Consider the following 19,440-nt stretch of genomic DNA (forward strand, 5'->3'; position numbering starts at 1 on the left):
ATGTTATCATGACAACTCTCTTTATCGCTCAGTACTTAAAAGAGGAGTGTTTGCACTGAAAGAACTATCAACATATTCTCTAATAATCATGCAGCACCACGTTTTCTTTTTTATAACCCTGTTGGCCTGTTTAGATTAGTTTGAGGGTCATTTTGACACACACACACACACATGATGACTGTGGGCAATTCCAAAAAAAAGGTATCCATCAGCCATTGTACTTCCACAACAGTAAGATAATAACATCCTTATTTGCCTGCATGATTAAAACATTACATCCTCAGGTAAAGAAGGGAGCAAACTATTCATGAAAGCAGCAATACCTCCTCCTGTGAGGACCAAAGACATCCCTTTCCACTGGTAGTCCATAAACCTTGTTAGTGATGAATTTCACCTTATTAATTCAACTCCATCTTAACTTACTACAGCCAGTAAAACAACAATCTCGTCCTTTGTCCTTGGGTTGTATGTTAAATGCAGATTATGTGCTGTGTCAAAGAAAAACCTATAGGATGAATGACATTAAAATATTTCATTAAATTCTTCATGGTGAGACCTCATGAGCAAAAACCATCTGAAGTAACAGTAAAAGCTCTTTTTCTTACCTTTGCTACCCACACAACGTCTGTGCCACACTGTCAGGTCATCCCAGAGCTGGGCATATTGATTAGTAAGACCAGTGCCGCCTTCTGAGTCCGAGTTCATCTTAAAGCATGGGGTCCCTTCATTAAGCTGAAGTACAGACTTAACCTCAGAGAGCTGCGGCTCCAATACCAGGAAATAAAACGCCCTGTGGCGAGTGAGGCCTCCCCTCCCTGTGCTCCTGTGCATTTCCTCTCTGCAGGCCACCACTTCCTCATCCAACACAATCACTGCCCCTTGACTGGCCACTGTATATAAAGTCCTCACTCAGACACTTTAAGATTGTTTTCACAAAGGGGACAACAGAAGCAACAATAAGATAAAGCTTTTACTACTTATTGGGCACAAATATTAATGTGTGATTATTGTATTTTATTTTTCAGATGATACCGCTTCAGCATAATTCTGTTGAAGGAATGGCGTGGAAAATTATCTTCCCCCCCTTTGAGTAGCACCACATACACAATAATACACATGCACATCTGTAAACACACAGTTACTTACCTGCAAGTGATGAGAGGGGAGAGTGAGGTCGTGGTAAACCGGACGACTGACCACTTCCTATCAGGCTTTTTCTGTTACTCGTTCTGCAGCTAGAAATCCAGACATGGAAACATTAGAACATATATCTGAACAATCACATACTTCACAGGATGTTGTTATTGCTTCAAGTTGGCCTCACCATGACTACAAGATATCAGAATGTAACTGTGGCTGATTACACGATAAAAAACATGACTAACATTGCAATACATCACGTGAAAACTGAAGATGTTGCCTTTATGCATCTTCCAAAGCTAGGTTGTATATTTAAAAAGAATTCTCAATCTGCCCTTCAAGCTGTATCCAAACCTAACAATGAATCCCATTTTACCAACTAGTTGCTGAGACATTCGAATCAAAAGTCAAAAGATCAAAAGTGGAAACTGTCGGGTTTCAATGCGAGTTTCAACTTTGATTTCCCTTTGAAATTAAAGGATGTCAGTGGAATTACGTAATGCCTTAAGTACATGCGTTCACTTCAAGGTCAGAGGCTCAGTAGCGTCCTGTTACATCTCCTGCTCAGAGAAACCAATCATTACACATAATATTTCAGCTATCCTGTGCCAAATGTAGCCATCACAATGCAAGTCTGTTCTTTTCCCTCGGTGCTTGAATATTGCACCCGAGAACTATAAAAGACCTTTTACAGAACAAACAGGCAGTGTGACGCATGGCCAGAGGACAGTGCAGTACCCCAGAGAGTGAGAGAGAGAGAGAGACGGAGAGGGAGAGAGTCTCAGATGTGCAGTTTGCCTGTGTCTGTATCACAGCATCAATCACACATCATTTTCACAATTCACATACAAGTGAGGTTTGCGACACATCAGAGAAAAAGAGCCTTCCATTTTCACCTTGGCTCAGAGAGAGAGAGAGAGAGAGATAGAGATAGAGATAGAGAGCTCACCGATTTCGCTTTTGTTGCCAAGACAAATGCAGATTTTTACCATGATTGCCTAGAAATCACAAGCGGACCATTACACAGTGGTATTGTGGACATCATCTTGCATCAATACCCATTTACTTTGCTGAATCAGTGTCTTAGTTGCAGTACACATGGCGTTTCTAACCTTATATGAGCATGAACTGTGTTTAAATTCGACAGATCCAGAATTGGACTCTGGCTCAAGTTCACCTGTTGACCTACAAACCCTGTTGCCAAACGGGTGAACCCCAGGGAGAAACACCACTTCTACAACCGGGAGAAGTATGCATTGAAGTCAGTATTGGGAGTGACAGAGTGTTATCTGATGTTGATGTTATCTGCAGCGCTGTTTACAGAGCTTTGCCAAGTTGCTGAGGGAAATAGCTCGGGTATCAAGAGTTCACATACACTCATAAAACGCCTGACTACAAAATATTGTGTGCAATTCGTAGACAAATGATGCCAAACACAACTCCCACCTTCAAACTGCAAACAAAACCGCTGCTCATTGACGTATCTCACCTGTGTGTCTTTAGCAGTTTCCTTACACACCAGAGTGTGTCCTGGTACTGTTCCAACTCCACGGTAACATCCACACTGAATCAAAAGGGGGGGGGGAACTTACTTTCACTTTAATCCCACTCGTGTTTGTTTACTGAAGTGTTTTCTGGGATGACCCCCCCTTCAATCAGGAGTGTGGACACACGCCATGAATCATTTATCATGATGAAGAGGGAGTGAATAATATCTGGTACACAGGTGCTCTGTCAAACAGGATCACATTTAACAAGGTCTATTTATACCCCCTCACTGTGGATTAGGCCAAGAGAATGCCACACTGCTGCCCAAACATCCCTCTCATTGCTTCACCCTCGGCCTATCGCCCCGGTGTTTGCAACGATACAACCCCTAATGGAGAACTAAGAGCTGCTCACAGAGTCGTGTTTACAAGAGTTTCCAGATTACCACACAACGAAACATTTGCTGCACGTACTGCAACGGCCATCGGGGCCATCTTCCAGCTGAGCGTGGATAGAGACACCACTGTTCCCTGGAAAGCTGAAAGGGGAGAAATGTGTGTTTTGTCAAGCAGAGCTTTAAAGGGAGGATTTAAAAAAAAAAAAAAAGCCTTGGTTGAGGATGACAGAGAAAGTAGGCCAGTGTTTTACGTTGTAATACAGATGTGAGAGACTTGGAAGGAATCCATGAGGTGTCCTGGACACAATGAGATGCAGAACCCTCAAAATCCTCCTCAGTTTTTTCATCAATCACTACAACGATACAAATATCAAGGTTTTATTCATAGCAATATTTACACAACAAAAGTTCATCTGCAACTGCAAGTATTAAGTTGTTACACTTCAAACCTTTCTCTTAGTTTGACACCAACTTATTTTGGGTAATAGACAAAAATAGACGGTTCCCTTTGATTTATAACTCTTTGAATCCAAAAATATATCTGATTCTGACCCTTGTCAACAAAAAGCTATTTATCTTTTTACTCAAGTGTTCATGCTTTGGGTTTTGCCTCCTGTCAGGTAAAGCTGAAGAAAGGCAGACATCTGACCCACACAGCACTGTTATCCTTTTTAAGAGAAGTTGCTGCCTTGTTCAAAGCATCGCAATCAGCTCCTAAGCCAGCATCATCGTCGTCATTCACCATCACATACAGAGGCTGTGATAAGCAGCTTTGACAGATCCCTTACATTTCTCAGGAAACTGCACCGAATGCCTCACGAAATGTAGGTGAATAGTTCCGGAAGTTGTTTAATCCTGTGTTTCACATTTAACATCAAATGTGTTGTATGCCGTGGCGAAACGCGATAACGTCAAATCTTCCAAGTTCATTACACGTTACACTGCGGAAGATGAGTGACGCAAAATCTCAGACGGTTGTTATCTCACAAAGGTTCAGGTTTGTCTGTAACACCTCAAACTTTATCTGTAGGAACCTTGACTCAGATTAAGATGCTGAAGTGCTTTGAACAGCAGCGGCCACTCCAAGCCAATCTATCCTGTAATGAAAACAACTGACACACTTGCCGTCTGATCTCATCTTAAAGCAATTAGCCTGTTAGATGCCCTTGGAAATCAAGCGCCACACATGGCTGTGATCTCTGGTACAATGCATTTATGTAGCCTCAGCTTCGCAAGAAACCACAAAAATCACACTTTACGTATTTAAAAAGAGGATCGCTGTTGTACAAAATGACCTCACACACTCAGTATTTCATGTTAAGCTGTTCTGCTTTATAAAATAGGTCAGGACAGGGATTAAAAATAAGTAGCAGTTATGTGGGCTGGACTGATACTGAAGCCTTACAACTACACACTGTATGTACAAGAAACTGGCAAACATCGAGCTGCTTGGTTTTAAAAGCAACGTCTGCAGAATGTGATCACAGAAATCACACAAACGGTTAGAATGCAACGTTGTGAATTGAGTTGAAGCTCAGTGTGAAGCAGTGCATGGAAGCATACGGTTTGATAAGAATCAATACAAAACAACGGTCAGCTATTTGACTTTTCTGGTTCTTAAATAATTGGGGTCGTCATAGAGGAAGTTTCCCATCCTGTGTGTGAAACATGAGCTGAAACAGACCGCCTCAACAATAACTGTTCACTTGCCTTGTTTGTACGCAAGCTACACAATACACAAAAGACAAGAAGGGAACACCCAGGCTCTCATTCAAGTCGGCCTTACTAAACACCACAGCTGACCTACAGAAAACATGACAAAAGACATCCCTCTGAGCCCACGCAGCTCCAGGTGCCTGTCTGGTGGGAGAAGAAACTTTTGTTTGTCCGTAAAGCAATGCATCAGATTGCAGAAATGCAATTAACAGCAGCGCTTCAAAGTTTTGTGAATGTTACCTTTTGGACCGGCGGAGGCGGGTTCCACTGAAAAAGTGTGGCATGTTGAAGTTGGACAAGACTGTCCATAGACTAGAATCTGACATCGTCTCCAAGTCTTTGCGGCATCCGGAGAGAGGAAAAGTTGAAGGGAGCTTTAGAGAACCTGGTGAGGAGAAACGCCGGCTCTCAGGGCTGGAGAGGATGCGACCCTCAGGGCAGTCCTGACACACAGCCTGACAACAGCTCTCGTCCAGGCAAAATTTCCTCTGCGCAGGCACATCTGCAACCAGCTGCGGCATAAACACAGAGGCAGAGAGGACAATATGTCCTCCTCTGGCCTCAAATAAAGAAAGTAATCCAGAGAGGATCCACAGGGTTTGTGATCCAGGTCAGGTGTTCCACTGTGGCTTGGATGTGACACTTTATAACAGCTGACTTTTTTGTTTTCCTGCCTGGCTGTGACTGTCTTCTTTTCCCAAACACTCATCCTGCTCCCTCTGCTCAACATGCTTCATATCATATAACAGGCATCTACCACTTCCAATCCTGTGGCGGGGGGGTTGTGAGTCAGTGGTAATGCATCATCAGTGCATGCTGCTGAGCAATCACAGCTTCCACAAATTGGCACCCCTCTGATCGTCCTGTGGGTCAGTGTACATTAAGCAGCTTCTATTTGAAATGAAAATGCGGTGCATCTGCATAGAAGTCTTTTGCCACCGCATGATTCCATCCCTCAGTTGTTCCCTGAATAGATAGTCCTTCCTCAGTTGTTGTGAGCCTCACCTAGACTCCTTCAACTTTGATCCCTGTTTAATGCCTTGGTGTATGTACAGATCAATTCCATGGACACATTAGCAGCCAAACAAAAAAGTGGTTTCAATAAGGGCATTGATAAAAAAAAAAAGAAAGAGAAAACTTCTTAGAGCTGCACACAATTCACATGACATCATAAAGTAAAGTCTTTTGCCAGGTCAGTGATAAATGTGGCTTTGGACGCCTGCGTGTATCTGTGACAATTTACGGCCGAGTCATGACAGCATCATGAGGGGCGCGAGGTATGCAGACACGTTCTGTGAAATACCAGTCATGGCTAGGAACACGGCAATCTGCTGATTCCGACAAACCCTTACAGGTCAAAGGGGCAGGGCAAAGAATCCGACCTTGTGACCCCGGCATTGATTACATACGTCCAAAATATGCAGCAAAGGAGAGAGCAGAGTTCACTCGGACAAACAAACACACGCTCTGCTGCCACAATGGCTCCAAACCTGTGATCACAACACCATTGTGTGTGTGTGTGTGTGTGTGTGTGTGTGTGTGTGTGTGTGTGTGTGTGTGTGTGTGTGTGTGTGTGTGTGTGTGTGTGTGTGTGTGTGTGTGTGTGTGTGTGTGTGTGTGTGTGTGTGTGCATGCATGTGTGCAGTGATGGGAGGTTGGTGTAATCACAGTTTTGCTGAAATGGAGCGAGGCACACACACACACACACACACTACATTATAGCTATGACAGATTCCCATGCTATTATGCAATCCCTAAGTTTTGTACGAGGCAGCCCACTCTCTTTGCATCATCAGGTGTCAGTGGAAACTCAAGGAAGTGGTAAGTAGCAGAAAAGCAGCAGAGAGTGGTCGGGTGACGATTAAGTTTTGTTTTGCGCATTTTCTTTTTCGTGCCGCAAATTGAAAAATGTGAAATGAAAACGCTGACATTTTCAAACGTTCTTATATTATCAAATGTGCAGTACGCCACATCCATTAATGGAGTTATAAGGAGTCTTTCTCTTGCTAGAGATAACATAGAGAACAGAATATAAGCCATTAGTGAGTCACATGCTCCAGCAAATCGACTAGAATCACATAATCAAGGTCTGTTCATTAGAGTGAACCGTCAACGTACAGTATGCAGATTTCAATCTAATAATAGTGTGTACATAAATCTACTCTTTGCCTTAATCGGACTAGAATAAAAGCTCCAACATACATGTAAACGTGCAGTCTGATGTGTTGCCTTGCTCATATATGTAGCAGGACATATGAAAATTTGCTAATCTCACAAAACTGGTAAAGCATTTCTTGAGTTATGATGAATGAAATAACCAAAAGGCCCTGTTGGGGTTTGTCTTCGGCGACGCTATTAGCAAATAGGCCGCAGACGGGGATAATTGACAGCTGCGATCGACTAATCAGAATCAAGCATAACAAAGAGCCGTGTAATAAAGCTGTGGAAGCGTCGCCGACTCCAGCTGCCACAGTGAGCGCTGAGAACCACGACAAGATATGCGAGCAGTGCAACCCTAGAAGCACCTGGGGTTGGTCATGTAACTCAAGACTTAGAAGGGCAAAGACGCATCAAGCGGGTGAGCGCCAAGGCTCGGCACGGATGACTTGTCCGGGTGTAGGAAGTCGAGGACGGGTGATTTTGTTGGATTCTTTTTCGCCGTTTCAGTACCAACGGTGAACACAACTATAACTTACATGTACCTATCAGAAATATGTTATAAGAGAGAGAGTAAGTGTGTATATGTGTGTGTCTGGATGACATCGCAGTCAGCATTGCGTCCGTGTGACTCGGTTCCTCTCCCTATAGGCCACTGTGACAGCTTTCACTCTAAATATGGCTCTGCTCCGTTTCTGTGTTCCACATACGAAACGACGGTTCAGACGGCTCGAAGTCAGTCCTGCATACCGCGGCATGGCCTCCGCTCCACACAGACACACGCGGGAAGGTCAAAGGCAACCAGGGCTACACAAGCGAGCAATGTGGTTTACTGACCTCTGACAAACACGCTAAAGACAGGTGTGAAAACCAGTGAGCACTTGTATGATGTCATGTGTCACACACGCGACGTGATGCCACATGTTTCAGAAGGTAGGCAGGTATTCAACTGAAGCACAGGGATTAGCACAGGCAATAATCTCTCGACGATCAATAATCCTGGTAAAGGCAAACACATTCAGTCAAATCGCTCTCTGCTCTAATTGCCAATTTGAAAAATGAACGCTGGAAAACCAAACAGTTGAAAATTGAAATTGCAAAAATGTCTCCAGGATTAAGAAACAAAATTGACCTTTACCCTCGAGTGCTTCTTATGATTTCTTCTGCTCTTGATTTTTTCATTATTGATATCTGTCAAAGCAACTGTAGGATTTTAACAATATATAAAAACTACTTTACTAAAATCATGATGAAAGGGCTTCTTAAGAAAGTCACAGTCTTACATTCATTGTGTCAGTCTCAGTCTATTAGCAATGCAGTCATTTTCAAATAACATCTAGTAATAAATGTGAATAAGCAACACATAATAAGAAATGCAAGATGAGCTTAGACTCTTTTCAAATATATACATGTATGTTTTTCCGGCCTGGATTCAGACAGATTGAGGCTATTCTCCACTTTGATGTATTGCAAATGCCACAAATCCTATTTAGCACATGAAAGAGGAGCATAAAGCCGAGCACAGAACAGAGAGAGGGGGGGGGGGGGGGGAGGAAGGGGTGACACTATCAACATTATATAAGCACTGTGTCCTCCTCTTTCAATGTCATTTCAAAGGCAAATTATTTCAGGGGGGGGGGGGGGGGACCTGAATGCTCTGCTTTAGGGCTTGCATGCATGAACACAAGACTGACTCACTCAAACTTGCACTAACAGGTCTTTACAAAAACAAAAACAGCCATGGGTTGAAGAGCTCAGGCTTACCTCCAAAAATGAAAGGCGTGCAGCGGGCTGCACGGACTGCACGGGCTAGTGGGAGTGGGGCTCAAGCTCCGGGGAGTAAGGCTGCAAGTTAACAGTGAATAGTTGATGATTTTTTTTTTTTTTTTTTTTAAAACAGACCCAATCCAGCAAACACACCAACCTGTCAGCGGTGACAGATGTGTACAGATGGAGACAGCAGCGACATCAAAGCAAATGAACCCCTGCATCTGTCTGGTGTCACAATCCAGGCGTGACTTTGGGAGTATCTGGCCCTGTGGTGTGTTTCATCTTCACTAAGCTTCTACGTATTACAATTTAACTTAATTTCTCTTGTTTTTAGTCAGGTTGCCAGTAGGTAATGCCAATGAGAAACTGTGTTGACTCCTGTGGTGTGGTCTGGACCTGTGGTCAGATGTACTCAGCTAAAGTTAAGTCTGAGCACTGGCCAAGCATCAGGGCATGTGAGGATAATGTTGTCTTTCAATTTCATGAGACAGATCCTTAAAATGTGAAGTATGGAAAACAAACTGAGCCTTTTTATGTTCAATAACAATTAGAACATCACTGTCTGGTCTACAGGGTACTGAGGGAGTATGACCTCATAGCACCACATTAGGAACTGACCACTAGGCCGACAAATGAACATCACACTATAATGTTATCACAACACAGCAACACACATGTCAGCATTGAAAATAATAATAACTAATAATTTTCAACTAGAGAGACGACTTATTGATCACAGCCAATACACACACACTCATTATGAAGAGCTGCTGTGTGTACGTGTGCGTGTGTTGTGTGTGTATTTGGAGATGCGCACGCATACATGCGACTGTCAAACAAACCAGCCCAAACACAGCAGGTTGTGCAGCTGTAGCGCTCCTTTTGCGTGACGTGTTATCTCTCGCATTACACGCGTGTCCACCAAAACACACGTGTAATGCGCACAAAAAAAAAGATGCGTGGACACACGCACGCACGCACGCACACACACACACACACACACACGGGGGGCAGCTGTTGGCTAGCTGTGAGAGGCTTTGACATTATACTTCCCTATACTGCAGATGCTGATGCTGCTGCTGCTGCTAACGGCGCACAAAGCTCAGAGCCACAGTGGAGGACATCGACAAACATGACAGAGGGGAAGAGAGATGAAGACGCACACTGCGGAGGAGCCCGCAGCCCACCCGGGGAGGAGAACGGAGGGGAGGAATACTCACTCTAGCGTCAGCCCCGGAATCCTCAGCCTCTCCCGCTGGGCTTTCATGGCTGAACTGTGCTCGTTTGCTCTATTGTGGTCATGATACGCTGCCGACACGGAGCTTCAGCCAGCCGCCAAAGTGCGATGAGACAGATTGGGTTTCACTCTCTCCCCCCCCTCCCCCAAACGAATAGGGAGGGGTTGAAAAAAGAAAAAAAGAAGAAGAAGGGAAAATGGCTCTTGTTTTGGTCGTTGCACGTTCCACCTTGAAGCTGTCAGAGGAGAACGTCAGTTGCCTGCAGAGTGCATGGAGGCAGGACAAAACCCCTTCTTCCCTCCCCTAATACACGCCCACAGCTTCTCTCCAAACACACACACACACACACACACACTCACATTTGTGCCCCCCTCTCCTCCACCAGCTTGGGGTTTGCTACATAGCAGAGCTGATTGCGTTTAACACATCCGTCCCAGAATATGTTATTTCCTCTTCTACATGCAGTCACCTTGACAGACGCCAACACGAGCCACCTGCCACACGGCGTAATGTCACTACAGGGATGATGTCATCTCCAAAAGAACAACATAATGCACCACTACCTGTGGTGCACACACACACACACACACACTCCTGCTTTGTACGTTCTTTCTACAAAGATATGAAGATTAATAATGGAGAATGCATTTTTGTACAGCATCCAATCTTTCAGGTAAATGGAAGTATGAATCAAGATGAATCAGCGACTAAGGTCTCATATGCACATGCAGCAAACTGTGATTTATGTAAGATATATTAGCCAGAAGAGGAAACAAAGACTAAAAATGCTTATTAATGCAAGATGTAAATGCAGAACACAAATCCTTCCCTCTCACTCTAGGTAATAAAGTTATTTTGAATCATTAGTTGCAAGTTGTCATGAATTGCTACTTGGAACATGGACAGCGACACGCATGCAAAAACAAATTGACTACATAGGAGAGAATGCAACATTAACTCTTCCGATGCAATCCAAAGGTAAGTCATATTTAGCAGCTGGAGCTAAGTGCAACAGACAGCAGAACCTCAGCCCTACACAGGTCAGAGCAGACAGGCAGCACAGCAGTCCAGACAGACAACACACAGATGCTGCTGTTGTCCAGGAAACAAATGAATACTTAAGTATCAGGAGCCGCTGCAGACGCCAACAAACACTGCAGCAACTAGCAAACTACTTCCTGGGACACAAAGGAAATGGAGCAGAGGAAATGATGCACAGCTTAAAAACAGTCAAACTAAATGTGGCAAACCAGATTCATCCACAAAGAGAGCCTGAAGGAAACACTGTCACAAACTGAAACATATCAACAAAAATGAGCCTGATAAAAGACAAAAGGTTGCATGTTGTGACGCAAAGGACAATACAGGAACAAAATGAACCAAATCAACTGAGAGCTGTCTGGCTTCTCCTGCATGTGGTCTGCTTAATTTAGCACTGTGGTGACCTGCACCTGCACTGGTAGCTCGAGCAGAGCAAAGCAGAGCTCCAGACCGACACCATTTACTCAGGTTTCTACCATTTTTAGAGAGGGTACAAGTGCACCAGTGTTCCTTGCAACTGCTGCCCTTATTTCAAATCCTTCTGGGAGGATGTGAGAAAGACAGGCTGAATGAACTGGTGTGTGTGGAGTAAAGAGGGGGGAAAGGAGAGAGAGTGAGAAAGAAAGAAGGTTGTATTATTATTACTATTGCTGTTGTTAAACTTTATGCGTAGACCCTGAGGTAAAATAGGCAATATGAAAGTAGATTGAAATTGAAACATAGTATGGACCTCCTATACTAAGGAGCAGCAGTATGAAGGAGGTGCAGAGAGTGAAGATCTGCAGAAAGTCCTGGCTTTCAGAGTTAATGTGAGGCCATACGAGCACCAGTGCACCCTGGGGAAACATCAGGTTACCGGCCAATAGATTGATTTTAAACGCAGAATAAAGCACTGTCATTTAGGACTGTCACAATTAATCAATTCTACTCGATTATTGTATTATTTTTTTTTAAATCTTTTACGATTATCCTTCAAAGTGGCAAATGAAAAGACGGCACATGGGGTGGCACTAACCTACGCAAACTTAACTGCAGTTGTCGTCACGGTGGCAGAACACAAGCAACCAGCCTTGTGCAAGATACATGCATTTCATTCACAGACAATAAAAATGTTACACATCGTCACATAGGGCACCATTTACTGGTCTATGCCTTTAATGGCAATATTACATCTACAGGTGCAGCTCAATAAGCTAGAATCTGGTCGTCTTCCTCACGATTGCGTCGCCAACTGAACCAGACTGAGGGACAATTAAAGGCTCAGGAAACCTCAGCAGGTGATTTGAGTTAATGAGCTGATTAGAGTGAGGCACTGTGAGGCTACAATATTGAACTTCGTCACAATATTCAATGATTTCAATTTCATGAGCTGTAAGCCATATTCATCAAAATAAAAAAACAAATAAAGGCTTGAAATGTTTCACTTTGTGTGTAATGAATCTATAATATATGAGAGTTACTGAAATAAATGATTTTCCACAATATTCTAATTCATTAAGCTGCACCTGTAAATCAATAATGATGTCTTAGTACAATTATCATTAGTATAAAATGGGAATTGGAATGTTTCAATTACAGTAAGAAACAGATGCTGATGGACAATTATACATTAGAAATATTTACAAATATGAACTATGAACTTGATTCATAATTGAAATAATAAGTAAACTAATAATTGTCTAAATAATGGATAGCAACAGCCCTATTGTCATTATAAATGACACAGGAAAAAGTATATTATCTATATTAATACTCTGCAATGCCATTGTCCACCCGTCAGGCAATGACAGAATTAACTTGTTATTGAGGCCTGATTTATGCAATTATGTATCGCTGTTGTGGAATCCTGCCTTTTATGCAAATCAGCCAGTTAAAAATCGGGAAAATGTGCCAGTTGGCAAAGTGTGATATTACTTGGCTTATGCTTATTTGAAAATGTGTGAAAATACAAACATGGTGTGAATTTCGTTCCTTTGAGTGCACCTGCTGTGTCTTGTGTCAGCATTTCTCAGTGGCGCAACATCTCCGACCAGAAATTTTATGACAAGTTTAACGATAACACAATAATATTAACTGAGATATGACAGATGCAAGCTGTATGCGAAGAATCCACACAAATGTAACCGAAAATATATTGAACACACCTGTGATAGTGATCAGTCAGCTTGAAATATATCACTACAATCCGATGATTTATTGGCACTTTAAAGGGGTATCAATAATTTTGTCCAGCTCATTTTAATTTGTTTTACAATTCAAAATAGCATGTTGCATCTACTGAATATGGAATAAAGAATGATGGATGCCAATAATTTTTCTGTCAATTTCCACTTAAATCAATAGATAATATATTGGAACAATACCAAAACTTATAGCCATGTCTGTTTATAGGGTTTAAATAGCAAAATACTACTCAAAAGCCAGAGTAAACTCCATCTGAAGTGACCAAGTGTGTGGGTAATGATATTTGCTCGTGAACTGAATTGGACAAGGCACACTCCATTTCACAATCCTGTTGCATGGCAAATTAGAGGGCATAACAGCTTTGGTGTGTTCAGCTGAACTGCAACAACAGACTTGGTCTTTGTGCTGATGCTGGAAAACAGGAATGGTGTCTAACGTAATAGTTAAAGAATACAATGACTGTCTTGAGCACCCAACACATACTAATGATCCCTTTTCACATTTTTGTTTTATTGTACCCTGCAGAGGATTTTCAGTTATTAAGGTCAGCCTATAATTACGTTCCCGTAATCACTAAACAAGCAGGATTCAAGTTGAACACTCAACACGTCATATGCTACAGGCTGCTTAATATGACATTATATAGATAATATCATATAATTTAACTATCATATTAATGGATGACATCTTTCCAGATGGTTAGTTGCCAGCTTCAACTTCTGTCACATCCACATTTTACTGTTGGCCATGTTCAACACCGTTCACAAAGCAAGAACACAATGCTTATGTACATTTATGTGCACATAAAAACATCAATTTTCGATGGATTGATTTCATTCAATTCATTTAATTTCTAACTTTAACACGATACAGCTCCAAATCTGTGCAAGTAAATGTTCTGCACTATAATAGCAATTACAAAAAGTGAATACATCCGATTTGTTGCCCAAAGGTCACAGTTTTGAGATGAGGTGGCGCACATTATTCCAAACATCTTGATATAATGAATATGAGGCTACAATATCAACTCTGTCATACCTAAACACCATTACTATGGTTACCAAGGTCAGAGGCTCTAGAGCTCTAAATATAAACTGGTGCAGCTGGCGATCTCACAGCAGCCTGTTAGTAATGGCTCACCTCTATTAAATGCCCCTCTGTGAGGTAGCAGCTCCAACAGCGTGGAGTCATGGGTAAGTTTTTCTCCATCATAAAACATGTCACACTCATGATGTCTTGGAAGTATATCATGGAATATTATATCCTCCCATGGTTTAATGGCTTTATCTCATCTAGCTCTCTTCTGCAAATGGCCAAACGCTGTCTATCTTTAATTGGTCCCATAAATTTGATGCATAAACACACCAAACCAGTAGGGACAATTTAATCCATCGCAAACATCCTCGATAACAAGGATGATGATGACATGGCAGACCATTTCAAGAACACATGTTAATGCAATGATAGATCAGACAGCAAACCATCTTAACTTGTACTTTCCATGTTAAGGATACTCAAAATAAATTGTATTTTGCTCACCGGAAGATAAAAATCTATTCATTTACAATTTATTTGCATAAGTAAGTCAGGCATTTTAACTAAAGTACCCAATGTCAAGAAGATACCATGCTTTAACTTGTATTTAAAAGTGCACATTTGCTATTTATTTTACTTATTCACCTTCATTTCATGGTAGTTGGTAGGTGTAATATTGTCTGTTGTATGTGCATTTTGCCAATTTTAAAGTGCTGCAGTTGGCATAGTGTCAATATATACATAAATAAATAATGTATATAGCATGCATGAATACTTACAGACTGCCTCTCCTGGGAAGACTCAGCTCCTTCTGTAAATGAAAAGACAAAAATGGGTTTTAAGTAAAGCTTCAACATTATCATTCCTCCTTTACTTGGCATCTTCTTCTGATACACTTATTTACTGAGCATTTAAACAGATGGCAAAAACTTCAAACTTACCGCTTCCTCTACTGTGCACTTATACATGCAATGGCATTGAAGAGCCACCAGAGGGGACCATTAAAGGTACTGACACACTATTAACAATAAATGTATTCTTACACAATCAACGTGCAATAAATCCTGTGTTATCCTCCATTATAAGCCACAAACCTTGACTCCTGCACTGATAAGAACTGGCCTGCCTCTTTCTGAATATTCACTCTCTTTACTTTGGTTTTTGAAAGGTTTTCATATATACCACATACTGTATATCAAATTGAATTTAGGATGAATAAAGCACAAGTGATATATGATCAAGTCAAGTCAAGGTTATTTGTATAGCCCATACAACAGACAGATGATGTTTCAAAGGGCTTAACTGAACCACACAGCAACAATTAAACCCAGGCCAACAAGGAAAAACTATATAAAGAAACCTATAAACGTGTAACGGGAAAAATGTACAAGGGGAAGCCTAAAAATTGCAAAAATACAACATGTACAGAGAGAGGGGGGAGGAAAGAAAGAAACACTAAAGAGAAAAAAAGAAACATTAATGAGAACTAGGATATGTGATATACATGTGAATGAGGTGCATAAGGAGGCAAAGTGACCTGTACAGTTGTGTTGTATAAGTAATAAATAATAGTGTTATTGCTGATGAATAACTGTGCTGAATCAAAGTCAATGTTTGTTACATGGGTCCATGTGTGTAACGCATTTCTTTTTGGGGATTATTTTTACACATACAGAGGGGGAGAAGGAAGAGAACTAAAACAATAAAGAGAACCAGGCTGTGTAATGTACATGTGAAATAAGGAAAACAGAGCGACAGCAACTAATTATATATGAAATATATATTATATATTATAGACTTGGTAGACGTAGTAGGTCTGTATCTAGAATACAATTCCCAAGTATTCTTCCCAAGTACCCTCTCCATTGCTTTAAAGTGCAGCAGCGGTTCAGAGAACCTTAAGAGAGTCTTCTTTAGTAAAAGTAGATGACACATTTCAAAGAACATATTTCCCTGAAAGCTGCTGAGGCAGGACAGGAGCCGTGTATAAATGACAAAGCCACAGCTGCTTCTCTTGATGTGTCGGCACAACGTAGACAGCCGTGTCAATCAAGGACCAACGTCAACCGCAATGAAAGGCAAACACACCTGGCTTCGATCCCCACATTCTACTCAGACCGAACAATGCTATTTATTTAAGCACAATCAATTTGTTTTGGAGACACCTGTTGTTTTACATCCCCTTTAAAGTCGGCCAAATGTCTCCCCGCTGTACTCGTTGTCGCTGAAGTCGGTAAAGAAATGATCCACGTCTGCATCTACAATTCCATTACATCCTTATCTTCGCATGTGTCCATCGTTGAATAATAAGCAGATGGGGCTGAGCTCCTTTGTCTGAAATTGTGCCGGACAATAAGCTGTAGCGTATTGGCTGTTGTAGTCAGCAGAAAAAGAAAAAAGTGCAGAGCTCCAATCCTCCCCTTGGCTATCAATTAGGGCTTAATGTCTGGCCTCCGCTGCTGCCTACAGGAGACCAAGGGCAGAGAGTTTCCTTGGGAGACATGACCGCAGTTCACACAACACTAATTACCAGCGGGGAATGACTTGCGCTGTGGCAGACACACCGATCACAGCACCACAAATCACAGCGGGAATCCAAGTCTACAGTACAATAATAATGCAAAGATATCCTGAGAGCACACCATATGATGATATTTACTTGGAGTCATAACACCATCTCTGGGTGCCTGCTCTATTTACAGCTATGGGCGTTATCTCTATCTATCCTACTTCTAGTGCGGTTTGTGAAAAGGGGTGGGAACATTCTGCTGTTTTTTCTTCATCACCGGGAAGCTCTAAATTAAACAAACTCATACATATTTTCTCTGTATGAGTCAGTCTGAGGCCTGAGCTTTGTACAGCTGTCAATATCAAGCTGTTTCTAACGTGCAGCCCTATAATGTCATCATCAAATGCACCAAGAACAGGGAGGAACAAGGGTACATTCCAAAGCTCTCATATCATTGTTGCTTGATACTTGCGTGCATACCCAGAAATTTGGTACAGTACCTTAAAGGACATTCCCTTATCCCTGCACTGAGAATCACAAAGCAAGAAGGCTTCACACCGAAGGCCTAGGAGAGGAAACTCACCTAGATGATGCGACACAGATGTCGTACAAAGCAGACACACCCCTAAACTGTCAATCTGTTTCTGAGGGGACCGGTCCGCCGTTCTGATCCTGCAGGTTGAAGTCAGCAAATGTGACTTAAGTAGTGAATACATTTAGCCACTCAAGTCAAGTCAACAGGTATGTTCAGCAATGCCAACGAATACTTCTAGGGACTTTTCAATATCGAGACATCAAAGCTCTTAGAAAAAAGGCATATGCTTAAAACGTCATTAATAATTCCCCTTGATTGGTTTTGGATTTTTCCGACGTCGAGATCAAAAGTGGCTCTGCTGTGGTTTGCTACTGGCTAGGGGGGAATAATCCTCTGTAGTCATAGTAAGGCTAATGTCAAATCCACACCTAGAGTGACGTCAGAATAATGGCGGTTAAAGCACCATCAGTCTTTCCTACAGCACCTTGGAATCTATCTATCAAGATTTGATAGACGTTTAGAGAGTGTTCGGATAAGATACCTTGAATTCACCTGATTCTCTCATGATCAGAGGCTACACGCACTCAGGATTGGCAGCCGTCATCTGCAAATTCCAGCCCCTGGGCTAGATGTTATTATGACAGCTGTACAGCGTTAGTAGTGATGTATCGTCAATCTAAACCAAAGGAATATGCATTTCATTCAGGTATTCAAATACAAAATGAAATGTCACTTGTTGTAAACAGAAAAATGAGAGCTTGACTGAACACCTATTTGTGCAGTAACTGTGTGCGATAGAATTAACCCCTGATACGCTTCTTTCTGTCTACAAAAGATTAGGTCCTTTTTATTTTCTGTAGTTGAAAAATGTCATGCAGCATAGAAATATTTGTGGTTTTCATGAATATGCTCCGTTTGGTTCGGATTAAGAAAGAAACCTTGGCAGTCTGTTGAATGACCATGAGAATTGAAGGGAAACTTAATCGAAAGCCTTAACTGACAATGAAATCTTCGCCTCATCTAACCTAAACACTGTTTCAAAGTCAAAGACCTTAAGTGTCTCCGGAGACTTGGGGGGGGGGGGGGGGGGTCGAGGCGATCAATAAATTCAGTTATCTGCTACCAGCACATGTCTAGCGCAGGAATAAGACAGACTTTACATTACAGAACTGTTTGAAGATTATCTTAGTGGAACATCTTGACCTGCAGAGGAGGATATTCAGTATATGTGCAAAGTTTTATTATGCCGACACGCATACCATAGTCAGTAAGCCCGACGCCTCTGCCTGAAGTAATCCTGTTCACTATTATGCTCAGCGTGATCTGCCATGTATTGACTCAGAGCCAGCAGGGGGGGATTCAACAGCAAACAAGAACTTTGCTAAGAAAATGTGTGGGCATCGTCACATTTCTCCTGATAGCAGGGAATGAGGTGTCACGAATGCAACTGTCCCCTCCAATGGTGAAAGGGAGAAATAATTCATTTCAAGACTGGCATTGAGTGTAATTATATTTTTCAGAGTTGTCTTTTTACGGGCGCTTGTCCCAGAGTGATAACCCTGGCCTGACAGCCAACATAACTTAACAGTATGAAGCAGATCCTCACTTCACAAGCGTGTGCTCCTTTTACAGCAGCAGGTGCAAGGGACTCAATTATGATGTTGAGCTCACATGTTGGATATGTGTGTTGTGAACTGATGACTTCATTTTCTACTGAATGTGATCTTTCAAGCCCAAGTCGTGTTTTCACACTCCACAGCATGACTGGCGTCCCCGATAGAAATGTACAGTCTTGCACGAGGCCTCTTCAGCAGAGAAGGTGCTTGCTGTTACAAAAGGGCTAAAGTCAGATCATTCAGGTGGGGAGAGGGTGTCCTAATAATTCCCTCTTCTAATTGGAAGCTGTTTCATTTGTCGTTCCCGCAGTCGGATATTTCAAAAAGATGAGTTTTTTGACCGATAGGACATGGGTCAAGGAAAAGTTGATTTTGAAATGGATCCAGAAAACAAACGTTAAACAAATCCAGGTATTGTATCCTATCCATTCATTTAATATGAAGTTGATTTGGAGTCTTTCAGAGTTACAGGTGTTCTTGTGCTGCATTATATTGCTTTGTTAGCCAGGCTGTATCTCTGCAGCAGGCGTGCACCACATCCCACTAAAGGCTCTTTGGAGGCACACGTCTGAGAGGCTACCTTTCATTATGAAGCAGACAGAAGATAAGAGACA

General features: G+C 42.0%; 1 protein-coding gene across 11 annotated transcripts in view; it reads right to left on the reverse strand.

Moving 5' to 3' along the window:
- Positions 1-19,440, reverse strand: part of mast4 (microtubule associated serine/threonine kinase family member 4) — a 64,292-nt gene that overhangs the window by 20,477 nt on the left and 24,375 nt on the right. For 7 of the 11 annotated variants that reach the window (XM_076164152.1, XM_076164151.1, XM_076164149.1 and 4 more), the window contains exons 4-5: positions 14,946-14,977; positions 1,147-1,235 (exon numbers count right to left, since the gene is read on the reverse strand). In XM_076164152.1, coding sequence (XP_076020267.1) covers positions 1,147-1,235; positions 14,946-14,977 — 121 coding nt within the window. Of the gene's footprint in view, positions 1-1,146; positions 1,236-8,662; positions 8,744-9,888; positions 10,579-14,945; positions 14,978-17,751; positions 17,791-19,440 lie in introns of those variants that run through there. The other 4 variants (XM_076164156.1, XM_076164155.1, XM_076164157.1 and 1 more) reach the window with 3 other exon arrangements.

This window comes from Genypterus blacodes, unplaced genomic scaffold, assembly GCF_046128005.1.
Source record: "Genypterus blacodes isolate CSIRO-AG114 ecotype Tasmania unplaced genomic scaffold, CSIRO-AGI_Gbla_v1 ptg000133l_1, whole genome shotgun sequence".
NCBI classification, from domain to species: domain Eukaryota; kingdom Metazoa; phylum Chordata; class Actinopteri; order Ophidiiformes; family Ophidiidae; genus Genypterus; species Genypterus blacodes.